At 47.8% G+C, this 14,002-nt stretch overlaps 1 protein-coding gene across 1 annotated transcript in view; it reads right to left on the bottom strand.

Annotated features, from left to right (window-relative positions):
* Positions 1-14,002, bottom strand: part of NID1 (nidogen 1) — an 81,236-nt gene that overhangs the window by 46,745 nt on the left and 20,489 nt on the right. Inside the window, exons 2-5 of the mRNA XM_059397274.1 lie at positions 8,706-9,005; positions 7,028-7,254; positions 4,278-4,651; positions 1,519-1,668 (exon numbers count right to left, since the gene is read on the bottom strand). Coding sequence (XP_059253257.1) covers positions 1,519-1,668; positions 4,278-4,651; positions 7,028-7,254; positions 8,706-9,005 — 1,051 coding nt within the window. The remainder of the gene's footprint in view (positions 1-1,518; positions 1,669-4,277; positions 4,652-7,027; positions 7,255-8,705; positions 9,006-14,002) is intronic.

Genomic DNA, 14,002 nt, shown 5'->3' with positions numbered 1-14,002 from the left:
CCCCGAATTTACATGAGACATAGACATAATTTTCTTTCATTTCTTCAGATGGTATTTAGCAAAACTCACTTTATCTCACTGTGACCCAGAAGGAAACATTTTTTAGCAAATTGAAATAACTGATTTAACTACAGCTATGGCTGGCGATGTGAAGAACAGAAACCAACTGAGTTTAATTACTCCAACTGAGTTTAATTTAGTCAAAATTTTTAAAAATATTTTATTTATTTATTTGACAGACAGAAATCACAAGTAGTCAGAGAGGCAGGCAGAGAGAGAGGAAGGGAAGCAGGTTCCCTGTCGAGCAGAGAGCCCGATGCAGGACTCGATCCCAGGACCCTGGGATCATGACCCCAGCGGAAGGCAGAGGCTTTAACCCACTGAGCCACCCAGGCGCCTTAATTTAGTCAAATTTTGCAGAACAGTTGAGGTTCCTCATTCAACACGAGGAAAATGACCAATGAGTGACAAGTGAGGTAACTTGGTGTCTGAGGGGACAAAGGTTCAGTAGGGTCGGGTTTCTGTTGCTCTTGTTTTAATTTTAGTTTATAGCCCCAGGCTCCCAGAGGTCTCACTCTCTGAGTATCATTATCCTGACCGTCTAGGCTTTCACCCAGATTCTCCTGCTCACCCGAGAGCATCAACACCGGTTGGTCCTCTTGGGGGCAAAGCAAGGAATGATGCTGACCTACAGCTTAATGGGTTTTGGCGTCAGCCCCACAATGGGTCTTGTGCTCCAGAATTAAGTGGCGTACTTCTCATGTCCCGCCATCATCATGCTGGGACTTCAGGGGCACAACGAGAGGACAGCCTGAGGGGAAAGGTGCTGGAACACACTTTCCCCACTACAAACTTTGGTCCACGCCTGCCCACTGTGGCCCCGCTGGGGTTTCACAAGCTCTCAGGTCTTTGAACAACACCATGGAGGAGGTTGGAAAGGAACAGAGGAAAAAGAGAGGCATTCACCATGCCTGGTCCGGGCTGCACTCTTTCAACACTTCAGCCTTGGTCCCACACGAGGGGCAGCTGTGAAGCTGGGCTCCCACGGGCAGTCATTTCCAAGACGGTGAAGGACAGAGCACAGGAAAGAAAGAGACCTCACCACGGTGCTAAAGTGGGCATTCCCTGAGAAACGGGCGTTAGAAAAGGATGAGAAAGAATGGTAACGAGAGATTAAATATCACTTAAAGTCTAGTATCTACAAAAAACACTACTCCCCCTTCGCAGAGCTGGGTAGAGGCCAACATTTCAAAACAAAAACTCCACTCCCTCCTTCTCCCTGCACAAATGGAACACATAAAAGCCAAATGCCTTCTTTCCTTTCCTGAGAGAGAGAGAGAGAGCGTGAGAGAGCCCGCGAGCAGAGGGAGGAGAGAGGGAATCCAAAGCAGGCTCCACGCCCAGAGTGGAACCCAACCCTAGGCCTAATTTCACAACCTGAGATAATGACCCTGAGTCGAAACCAGGAATGGGACTGTTAATGGACTGAGCCCCGCACGCACCCCCAAAGCCAATTACCTTCCGCAACACACTGCCGGCCGTTGCCGGTGTAGCCGGCCACGCAGCTGCAGCAGAAGCCGGTGGCGAAGTCCCTGCACTCGGCGTGCACAGAGCACTGGTGTCTGTTGTTGGCGCACGTCTGGCGGAAGTCCGTGTTGTAGCTGAACACTGTTCGGAGAAAACACAGCGCGCCGTCAGCACTTTGCACGGTGGGGGGCCAGGCTTCCCTGTCCCGTGCGTGCCCAAGCCTTGCAGGAATTCCCATCTGTGGGGGCATTCTGGGCCGGCGCTCACTGCCGATAGCCACCTAGGTCCTGCGGTGGCTCCTGCAGTCCAACCACCACGGCAAGTGGATCTAGAAGGAGTCTGAGAAATCACAGAGGTATTATTTAAAAATGCTATAATCCAATGGGTTGGATCACTGAATCCGTATTATCACTGTATCAATACTAGGTCACCGCCACCCAATACCAACCTTAATATGGTACCTGTGTAATGGGGTCAGATTAGCTTCACATTTTGGGACAGAACTCAAATTTTTTTTCGTACTATCTTTTAATTGTGGTTAAAAATAATTATATATGTATATACATATATCTTAAAATTTGTCATTTTGATGACCTGAAAATATTTTAAAACTTTTTCCTTTTTCTCCCCCAGGGGAAAATTCAGAAGCTCTTATACGCAGAAGCTGATTAGAAATAATTCCCTGGTCACACTTGGTCTAAAGCTCTTTGACCCAAGAACAAAAAGTATTTCTATTTCAAATTCCTACCTCCCGGCTTCATTTTGTGAGAATTACGAATCATCTCATTAAATTTTATAATCCAAAGCAAATTAACTTAGAATGAAGTTCAAAAGCTTAAGGAGCCGGAGGAGGGATGGGCTTTTCGAGGGGATAATGATCCAATTTATAATTGAGTGTTATGAGGGAAGAAGAAAGTAAAGTTTAACCTAGGTAGATGGGATTTGTCTACACAGGCGGGAATTCGTCTACACAAGCGGGAATTTCCAGTGCGTATAAAGGAGGCGTTTGGCACTGGGAACACTTGGGCCCTAAGCTGAGCACAGGACGTGACTGACTGCTTCGGCTCCAGCTGTGGCCCAGCTCCCAGTGTGTCCCTGATGGCCTGTGAATCTGCAGGCGACTTTTCAAATAACACCAGGAATGTACGGCTGCCTACAGAAAACTGGCCTTTCTCATAAAAACAGTGAAAGAAAGCCATGGGACAGAGGAACAGAAAAACATCTGTTTTAGACACACTGGGGGTTCAAATCTAGGCTTTGATCAGGACCAAGTACTATCTATATACCTCCCTAAGTCATTAGTGCTAGCTCTGATCTCATGTCAAAGTGATGGCTTCATAGATAAGAATCCCACAGACACCTAGATAGGGGAAAAGCAGAGTAAGACTCCAGACTCCACACGGGCGAGTCAACATACTCCCCATATCTGGGGGAATTAGTCTGGAACCAGCTATTTAAGGGCAGAGAACTGTGTGCTGAGGGCTGTTAATGTCGCCCCAGGAAATCCAGGATGTGGAGGGGAGCTCTGAGCCATGAACCCACATCCTCCTCATGCCATAATGGGTAACTTCGTCATGTCTGTGCCTTGGAAGCTGAGCAAGCACAGTTCCCAGGGCCACCAGATCCTGTCCGAGCTTTGGGATACTCAAAGAAGAACAGACATTTAGAACGACTGCTGTGAAGCAAATCGGAAGTAAAGAGAAATAAAAATTGAGTGAATCTTGTGGATGGAGTTGATTTCTCTGGGGGCCTTATAACCTCATACTAGAATCAAAGCATCATGTGGAGGCTTGGACCATCTCATGAATGTGGATGTCAGAGGTTACAGGTCAGCCTGAAGCCGAATCAGTCCTTCAGCTCAGTTGGAACATCTGTTATAAGACAAATCAAAGCACGCTGGCGCGCCAATGGTTTTTCTATCAAAAATGTAACAAAAATCCGAAAGAATATGGTTGACAAGAAAGGATTGTGTTTTAAAACTCTCTTTCAAAAAAAGGCATCTCTAAAAGGGTAACTCCAGGGGCGCCTGGGTGGCTCAGTGGGTTAAAGCCTCTGTCTTCAGCTCAAGTCATGATCCCAGGGTCCTGGAATCGAGCCCCGCATCGGGCTCTCTGCTCTGCGGGGAGCCTGCTTCCTCCTCTCTCTCTCTGCCTGCCTCTCTGCCTACTTGTGGTCTCTGTCTGTCAAATAAATAAATAACATCTTTAAAAAATAAATAAATAAAAGGGTAACTCCATTGGTTTTGTATTTTTACATCTTCACAAACCAACTCTGAAGCTGACAGGACCTGGGAGGAAAAAAATAATCAACCACCCTCATTCCAAAACCAAGAGGAAACAAACGTCAAAGATAAACGGGGTAAATAGCCAAAGAAATTTCTAAACTGTTTTTTCAGGTGGGTGAATCTATTTCCGATCCCAGAAGTCACAAACAAGAAAATCTGACTTTCAAAATAACTCCAAAGCCATCTTCTCTTTAAAACAGGACCAAAAAGGAGGCAGGAGACACTTGAAAGAGCGCCGGCTCAGCAGCCTCATAGCCACAGCCCTGATCCCCAAAGATCCCTCGGGGTCTTTGAAGCCATCAGGCCCGTCCAGCAAAGCCCCACAGCCGCGAGGGCCGCCTCCCTGTCCCCAGCTCTCATCCTCCCCCCAAACCGTCACGTAAGGCGACAGACACCCTCCAGCAGAACTCCCACCGGGAGATCCAACTGCCCCTGGACAGACCCGCTGGGTGGCAAATGGCCTCACCCACTCCCGTCTCCTCGACTTCGTCCACGTCTATGACCTGCACAGGCTGCCGGGGAAATGTCTCCGCGGGCGGCTGGAACGACCTGGTCCTCTCCGTGGGAGGCCTGGGGAGTCTCTCGGTGGGCAGGCGGCGGGGGGCGAGGACACGGGGCCCGCTGTGCGTGTCTGGGTCTCCCCTCCCCTGGGCCTCGTGGGGGAAAGGTGTCGTGCTCGCGTCTTCCAGGTCCAGCTGTGTCACCGGCTCATAGTCCTCGTCATCGTACTCCGCTCCATCGTCCAGTCCGAGGCTCACGTCGGATGGCACCACGCCGCTGGCTGTGGCGGGGCTCCCGATCTCAAACACCCAGACGCCCTGCTGCCCCGAGTTGCTGCTCCTGGAGGAAGGACAGGTTTCTTAGAAACGGGCCAGCAACCCACAAACCGCCCCCACTACGCAAGTTGGAGTCGTCCCGGGGATCTGGGGGTCAGCCTGAAACCCACTGCCTACTCTGTCTTGGTCTCTGGTTCTGGCAGACAAGTTCCTAAAATCCTCGTAATCTCCGTCCCTCGCATGCTCATGAGAAGACAGGTGACTGGGACCATAGGGAGCTGCAGGATGGAGACAGGATGGACGCTTCCATCCAGCGGGGCACGATGAGAGGGTTGGAACTTTCAGCCCCAGGACCTGACTTCCAGAGATGGGAGAGGGGTTGGAGACGGAGTTAACAGCCAATGGCCAAGGAGCCCATCAAACATGTTTATGTAATAAAATCCCCTAAACGATGAGGTTAGGAGAGCTCTGGGATTGGTGAGCATAGGAGGATGGTGTGCCCAGAGCCGGCACGGAAGATTGAAGCCCCCTCTCCCTCCAATATCTTGTCATATACATTCTTTCTATTTGCCTGTTCCTGAGTTGCACCCTTTAAAATAAACCGGTGTAGTAAGAAAAGTGCTTTCCTGAGTTCTGTGAGCCATGCCAGCAAAGTTATGGAACCTGGGGTGGGGGGTGTTCCAGAAACCCCTGACTTATAGCTGGCAGACCAGATGTGCAGGGAGTATAGCACCTGGAGCTTAGGGCTGGCTTCCAAAGCGGGGGCAGTCTCTCAGGGTCTGTGCTCAGCCGGGGCTGTCTGCATCAAAACCCAGCTGAACTGTAGGACAGTGAAGAGATGCCCGGAGAGTGAGAGAATCGGTAGGTATTGGGAAAAAAAAAAACCCATCCATGTGGTGTCAGAAGTGTTGTGAGTGAACATAGTACAGACTTGGATTATCAGAAATGCCAGCTCTATCAGCTGTGGAATCTCGGACAAGTCTCAGTTTACCTTTTCCTGTCCCTATAGTGAATTGCAAAGGACATTCAGATCCGAAAGGCCTTGTGTAATTAAAAACCACAGTAGAATGACCCTAATCTCTCTTCCTTCTCCACCATTTTTACTGTGCGTCTGTGTCTATGATTGGAAGCTCTCCTCCTGCAAACTATGGAAAATGACCAGCTTCTACATGGGAAAAGAGGGGACAGACATTACCCAGTGGAGAACCCAACATCGGGGGTGGGACAGGGGATGAGGAATCGAGAAAGCCTTCAGAAGGAGAGGGATGTGTGCTCAGTCTGCCTGTCCAAGGACTCCGGGAGAGGCAGTGGTATGCAGGGACCCGCCAGCCAGCTCAAGAGATCCAACGGCTACGTTTTAGTAATTTTGCAAGCCAGTTATTAGACAGAGCCACTGCAAAAAATTAAAATCACAGAAACTTACAATCCCATAAATGATTATAAAAACAAAGGCCATAAACACTTGAAACTCATCACACTGAATTATTTTACTATTATCTGTGTTCTGGAAGTTAGTTAAGTCTACTGCATCTGTGTGGTGTGAAGAACGGTTCTCTTCTCAGCTTCCTGTGGAGCAAGACAACGTGTGAAGCTGGCACCCAGCCAGGCGAGGAGTGATCACACCAGTGAAACACGCAAGCAGCAGAGACGAGGGGTCTCTCTACCACACAGAGCCCCTTGCTAAGCCAAGGGCAGGGGGGTTTTAGACTTAGTTGGACTACATGAAAATGGGAGGGAGGCTGCTCTCTCTTCACTTTTTAAGGCCCAATGGGAGGGGAAAGATTCTAGTTTTAGAAGAAAGCAGTCTGAGCTTTCCCCACTTTTCCCAGATTCTGCAAAATAGCCCACGAGAACCCTAATTTTTTTTTTTTAAGATTTTATTTATTTGACAGACAGAGATCACAAGTAGGCAGAGAGGCAGGCGGGGGTGGGGGGGAGGAAGCAGGCTCCCCGCTGAGCAGAGAGCCTGATGCAGGGCTCTTGATCCCAGGACCCTGGGATCATGACCTGAGCTGAAGGCAGAGGCTTAACACACTGAGCCACCCAGGCGCCCTGAGAACCCTAAATCTGTTGTAAGAATTTCTCTCCTAGTCCATGTGGGGGGAGAAGATTTTTCTCAGCTTGGGTTCAGGAGACAGGGTTTGAATAGCATTTATTTCTAATTGTAGACTCACAGAGGAGCTGGTAGAAACTTCCAGATGAGCATGGTATCTGAAAAAAGGTATGTCTATTTGTTCTGAGAGTATATTACTTTGAGTTCATCAGGAAAAAAGCACTACATAATATAAAAACTATATACAACATTTAAATCTCTGGGAACAATTTTAGGTAATGTTCTTTAGGGCCCATTATATCATCCTTAATAAAATAATAAAATGATCATCTTAACAATAAAATGATCATTACGGGGAGAATCTACTGGAGAACAAAGAAAGCATACTTGGCCAAATTTCCAATTGATTCTCTGTCGTTAGCAAATATGTTATAAGCTCCTTCACTCTTCCAGAATAATCCCTGTGCACCTTGACTGAATGCAACCACAGCAGGAACTTGGCTCTCGTCTTTCTTCGAGAATGTCGTATAGAACTGCAGACCGTCTTCAGGATAGAGGAAGATGGCATACGAGCTGGAGTCAGAGGAGGCCAGAACAGCCTGGAATGTATTTCTCTGTGAAGATGAGTTGAGATTCAGTTACTCGGGAATATACTGATAGATTTAAATCGTTCGATTCACCAGACTATACAGAGAAAGCCCAGAGGTGGCCGTCATCTTACCTCATTCTAGAAGTATTTTTGTAGCAAGAACCAGATACTCCAGGACGGCTCCACTTAAATATCTCTAAGGCTTTGTCAACATGAAATTTTCCAGTCATTTAATGAATCACCCTCTGCATGAAGGGTAGCCAAAAATTCTAGAGATGCTACCTCTGGACAGTGACCTAAATCTCATGCCACGTAGCAAATCCTTACCCTTAGAATTTGTTTCCATGGCCATTAAACATATTAACCACACTCACCATTCGTCATACATTTATTGAGCCCAAGCAACATACAGTAAGTGCCCGAAGCTGGGGGGTGGGAGCAGACGCGGCTGTGTGAGTCTAGAGCATCAAGTATGGGTTGGACACCAGTAGTGGGGGGTCAGGGAGGAGACGCAGCAAGCAGAGAGGGCAGCTATGTCAAAGAGTGTGCAGAAAAGGAAGCGGGTAAGGGGAGATGAGGCCCAAGAGGGGGGCAAGGGCTCTGTCCACGGGGCTGGGTCCTCACTACTCAAGTAGAAGGGACACACAGTTGGGAAACTGAAGTTTTTAGGCAGTTTTCAAATAGAGCATCAGACAGATAAAAAAGCAAGATGTGTCCCGCAGGCCCATAGCAGGCTTTCCCAAAGGGTGTTCTGCAGGACGTAATGTATTTTATTTGGGAGGGAAAAAAGAGTATGGTCAAAAGGTTTGGGGACGGCTAAATTTTTTTTTTTCTTTAAAATTAAGCAGGTTTCTTTATTGCAGGGCTTTTCAGAGTGAGTCATCAAGGGGGAGATCAAGTTTTGCATTTCCCGAACTTATCTGAGCATGGGGGTGCTTTTTCCCAAGGACTATCTTGTAGAACTGGTGATCTGTGGTACCCACTTTGGGACATCCCCTGTCCCAAACCTGGAACATCCTCTGTTTAAATGGAGTGCTTTTGGCCCTTTCCAGTTTCTCTCTACTCTGTAATATTATAAAAATTAAATAATGGTGGAGTGAAATTGTTTTTTCTAAGGAAAAAGAGAAGCATGTCCTGGAAAGTTACCTTAGGGCGCCTGGGTGGCTCAGTGGGTTAAGCCGCTGCCTTCGGCTCAGGTCATGATCTCAGGATCCTGGGATCGAGTCCCGCATCGGGATCTCTGCTCAGCAGGGAGCCTGCTTCCCTCTCTCTCTCTCTGCCTGCCTATCTGTTACTGTGAACTCTCTCTGTCAAATAAATAAATAAAATCTTAAAAAAAAAAAAAAAAAAAGAAAGTTACCTTAGACCTAGAGATGACTTTTTAACCTACTCCAGTGTCTCCCTTCCTTCAAGGAAGACCAAAGTGTGCAAAACCAACCTGCTGACTATTTGCCCTTGTACCTGGGAGGTCCTTACCTTGCCTTCCTGGTCGGGGTCCTTGCTGGGTCCCTGGTAGGGGGCCACAGATTCCCAAGTGACAACTACCACGCTACTGGGCTGGAAAGGGACTTCTGGGAACCCTCTCTGGACACACTCTGCAGCCAGCTGAGTGACGGACAGGGATAAGTCCTCCCGATAATAAACCTTCCCGAGGCCATCTGTCGTGTCCAAGTCCGCCAGGAAGGGTGCGACCGCTCCGAATGTTGGTGGGAAGAAGCCCGGAGAGATCTCTTTGGCTGGGGGTTCACTCATGGCAATGATGCCATTTGTGGTGACCTGTACAAAACAAAGCAGAGTTAAGAGGAGAGTAGGAAAAAACGTCTTTCTTGGGGACTCTGATCTCCCACGCACAGAATGCTGTCACAGGTACCCCCAGTCTGTCAGATACAATAGAACTAGAGAAGGACATGATCCCAAATTATGAAATTCAGCTCCTCTCTCCTACACAGGATGGGCTGTGTGGAGGGGGCGTGGGGCAACAGTCACAGGACCTGACCCTGGCACATACATAGCCATCACTAGACCTTGGATATGTGTCTTGAACTTCGAGTCTTGGGTTTCCCATGTGTGCCTGCTTGACATGCAAAGTAGCACTCAAACCTAAGCCATTACTGAAGCCTTCACTAGGAGCACCTGGGTGGCTCAGTTGTTAAGCCTCTGCCTTCGGCTCCGATCATGATCCCAGGCCCTGGGATCAAGCCCTGTGTCGGGTTCCCCGCTTAGCTGGAAGCCTGCTTCCTCCCTCTCCCACTCCCTATGCTTGTGTTCCCCCTCTCGCTGTCTCTCTGTCAAATAAATAAATAAAATCTTTTAAAAAATAAATAGAGTGTTCACTAATTTACCTAACAAACTGATAACCATTACAAACCAGAGCTGTGCTAAGTGGTGTGGGTCCCACAATGGACAGTACACGTCTCTCACTTCAAGGAACCCACAATCCGAAAGACTATGGGAAAAAACTGACACACACAGATGATGATATAATGAGTCATGGGGTCAAGAAGTCATTTTGGGGGCACCTGGCTGACTCTGTTGGTATAGCATGAGACTCTTGATCTCAGTCGTGAATTCAAACCCCACTTTGGGTGTAGATCTTACTTAAAATAATAACAATAAATAAGTAAATAAATTGAAAGGGCATCTGTTAAAAGGAGGAAGTAAATTTGAATGGGGCCTTAGGGTATCATTTTATTGTGAATAGTTTAATGCGTCAGAATAAGAGCTAACACTGAACGTTTACCAAGTTGCAGGCATCTTATTAGCAATTAATTCTCAGAAGAACTCCATAAGACTAGAAAATATTATCCACATTTTCCTGATGGAGAAAATTAAGTAAGTTAAATTTATTCAAAGTTACCAGTAACTGTCGGCACTGGGATTCAAACCCAGGGAGCCGGACTCCACAGCTGGCCTCTTAATCACTGCACACAACCTTCTTGAAATCAGTTCTAACTGCCTATAAAAGAGACTGGTGTTCTTACCCAGCTAACCCCCACACTGCTGGGAAAAAGGAAAAGGGACAAAGACCCCCTTGACTGTTGGAGGGTACTCGGGGTGGGGGTACTTGGGTTCCCTACAAAGCCATGGTAAGAATGAGGCTTTGAGCCCCCCCCTTCCTTTTTAGTGCACATCCCGCTGATGACATAGAACACCACTTCAGTGCCCCTTTTACTTCGAAAATCTGTGAATTTAAAAAAAAAAAAAGCCCAAATCAAATGGGAGAGACTTTGCAAATGGCCCCTGGTCTGCACTTTTAAGAGGCAGGGGATGAGAAGAACATGAAAGCAGAAAAGGGGCTCATTCCTGTGCAGGGGTTGGTTGCAAGGCCTATGGGTTTTCCAAGTCACTTACCTCCCTCCCCGCTCCTCCCACACAGCCTTCTCCCCTCCTCCCTCCAGACCTCATCCTTAGAGGAGGGGGTGGGGTGGACACAAAGAGGAGGAACTTCAAAGCAAACCCTGCAACAGGCCAAGAACTGAGTGACAAGGTTCTGACAAGGTTCGAGGGCGTGGTGTGGATCTGGGCCCAGGGAAGGGAAAGGAAGGTGAGTCCGAGTCCGGGGGGTTGCGGAGGTGGTGTGGGGACTTAGCAGAAGCCCTGCTCCCTTTTCACCCGTCTGCGGCGATTTTCTGGAGTCAGAAGGAGCTCGGCTGCTCTTCCCCATCCCACCCCTGGTCCCCATCCCGCCAGCCCATCCACACCTCTCCCTGCTGCGGAGACATCCCAGTGGGGCTGCCATGCGGGGGGCGTGGGAAATAGCTCGTTTCCCAAACTGGCAGGAGCTGGCCAACCCGTCGCTGATGGGAAGCGAGCACGCAGAGGCCACAGATGGAAAACTCGGTTTTAAAAAAGCTGTTTTCCAGTGAGATTTAAGTCAGTTCAACAGTTCTGAAAACACGGGTGTCTTTTACTATTTCGAATCTGAGTACAGGACTGTGTCTCTTCTCGCAAGGAATGCTTTGGGAATCGAGTTTTGAGACAAGTATCGAGAAGCAAATGCTTTGGACACAGACCACATAACCCTCATTATTATTAGTGCTGTTAAATTATTTTTCAGCCTTTTTTTATGGCATTTGCAACCCAGCTGTTGGTGATAAAGAAAGACGAGGGCAGAGACAGATGTCAGAACAGAACACCCGGAAGGTTCATTTGAGTCTGAGCTTTAAACTTTCCCCCGGTCAGTGTTCATCTGTTTGTTTGAGATCGACCAAAGCCCAGCTGACTGGAATAATACTCTTACACTTGGGGGCCAATCCCACCGCGATCTGTCGAGCGTGTGAGGCTCCTGTCGTCTTGCTCCTTTTCTTCATCTTCTCAAAGTTGAGCAAATCGACAGAAGCACGGGGAGCACGAAGGGAAGGGCCTATTAAGTACTTAGGAGGCCAGGAGGACGGACTCCCTTTCTCCCCCATGTCCTGTGTGTCCCACCTCTGAGGTCCCTGGCACTTGCTCCATCCCCACAGCCAGCGGCACCTGCTCCCCAGGGCCTCACGAGGCCCTTCTGTCTACCCAGCGTGGCTACTCCTGCTCATCCCGCCTCCCTTCCCTCACTCCTGGAGCCCCCATTTCTGTCTCCACTTCCTCTTTGTTTCCCTCCAGGCGCGGACCACCAAGTGTAATGACCTTATCAACTCCTCTGCTGGCTACTTGCCCCCCCAGGCGGTATGTCCCATCAAAAGCTGGGACCGTGGCCACCTTAGTCACTGCTGGAGCTGCGAAGCCTCTACACCATCCGGTGTGTGTCAGTCCCCTCCCTTCCCGACCTCCTCCAGAAGATGGGGGTGGGGAGGTTCAGACAGAATAGGGCCCAAATACCAAGGCTGTGTGAGAAATAGTGCCTGAAAATGTGTGAGTTCCATTCATGAGCCCATGAAAGATCCTGCATTATGTATCACGGCTCCTTCCCAATGGAGCCCCACGCCGGTCACTAAAACAGTCTGCACAATGACCCGATGACTCAAATCCAAGCAAGTCTCCAGATCTAACTCCCAGTTTACAGGAAATAGAGGGGACAGAAGGACATGTTCAGTGATACTACATGGACATGACCAGCCAAACCCAGAACACGGGACACGGTGAAGGACAAATACACAGTTTCTTCAATAAATAGATTTCCAGAAAAAAAGGTGGTAGGGGGACCTGTAGATTTAGTCCTAAGTCCTAAGAAAACTATCTGCCAGATCTGGGTCCAGGGTCAGACTGGATCCGACTGAGGCTGGACTGGGTCCAGTACGAGGCTTTGAGTGAATAAAATTTCGTTTTAAGGCTGAGCAAACAGGTTAACCCTACCAAAGATAATCTTGAAATAAAGGCCACAGTGGAGACCTTTAAACCTAGATAAGCTTAGCCATTTATGAGATATCCTAGAGAAAAAGGGGCCCCAGCCAAGCACTCACCATAAAAAGTAGAGAGAAAATTCTTTCTCCTGCCCTCCCGCCTCTGGTGACTGGGATATGACCTGCCAGGACACCCCACTCGCTCCAGAGCATGCAGATGGGATCCTGGGAAAACTGGCAAAAGCCGGCAAAGGGTGAGAATTCTTGCCAAAGTCAGCTCTCCCACATCTCTATCTGCACAGCCTGCTTGAGAGAGGAAGGTCAAATTTCATGTTTTCCTTTCCTTTCCAGATTCAGATTGGCAGGCAAAGACATTTGTAACAATTAGGTCTTTGAATGGTGACTTGCAGATTTACTTTTGGGTACCCATTGGTTGTTGATGCTTTGTCTCTCTAAGGAATATCTACTGCCTTCTTATTTATCTGGTTTTGTGTCAGGTGGGGGGGTCCCCCAAAGCTGGCCAAACAGAGATGTGTGTTGCCCTCCATTTGCAGCTAGGGCCCTATCAACTACTGCCAACTCCTCAGGAGAATTGTCTAAGTCTTCCTTGGTTATCTTTGGGAGTGGAGAGGGGAATTACCTTGGGGAGGCAGTATTCTTTGTACCCCCTTTGGGGGACGCCTCTAGCATCCAAAGGGTTGTTCAATTCTGCCGGGAATATTGTTTCTGCCGGCTGAAACCTGATGAGATACTGGAAGGGATTTTTTTTAAGTAGCTCTATGGTCAGAAGTTGGCCGAGTGAGAAGCTGATATCCAGAGATGATAGGAATATGTTTTTAGGATTTCTCACCTAAGCTAAAATCAAACTACGGACCCAGGGGAAAAGAAAAATATTCTGAAGTCTTTTGTGGAAGGATTTACTGCAGCTCCAAATCTAGAACACGAGAACCTTTTGATTTTCACCTTGCTAGAAGACCTTCACCCTGATACAAAGAAACAAACTGAAGATAATATATATCGATGGGAGGTTCAGCCCCTTGATATCTTTAAGGCCAGATCCCAATTGTTTGTGGAATTAAGAGCAACTGTCCTTATCTCACAAATCTTTGCAAAACCAGCAACACAGCTCTAGAAACAATCCAAGTCTACCTATCATTATCAACCCTCAAAATTCCCTATTCATCTCTGAATGCCTACAGATATTGTAAAAGATCAGAACTTTGGAAAAAGAACTAGCCTGCTTTAGAGAAAATGAAGGGAAAATTTAAATAGCAAAGGCCCTACACTTCTGATAAAAGAAAAATATACCCTAAAACTCCTAGAAGAAAGTTTGCATTTCTTCTCTGTCCTTAGAAGATGAAAATAATACCTCATCCTTGAAATATAAAACACAGCCCACATTCACCTGAGACTGAAGAAAAAAAAGGTGGGGAGAAGGAGGCTTTTTCAAAATATAAACACTTAAAAAATCTCACTCACCCCAAATCTAGCCCGCAG

Source organism: Mustela nigripes, chromosome 4 (genome assembly GCF_022355385.1).
Source record: "Mustela nigripes isolate SB6536 chromosome 4, MUSNIG.SB6536, whole genome shotgun sequence".
NCBI lineage: Eukaryota > Metazoa > Chordata > Mammalia > Carnivora > Mustelidae > Mustela > Mustela nigripes.
Note: the sequence above shows the minus strand (reverse complement) of the source record. Positions and strands in the feature narration are given on the sequence as shown.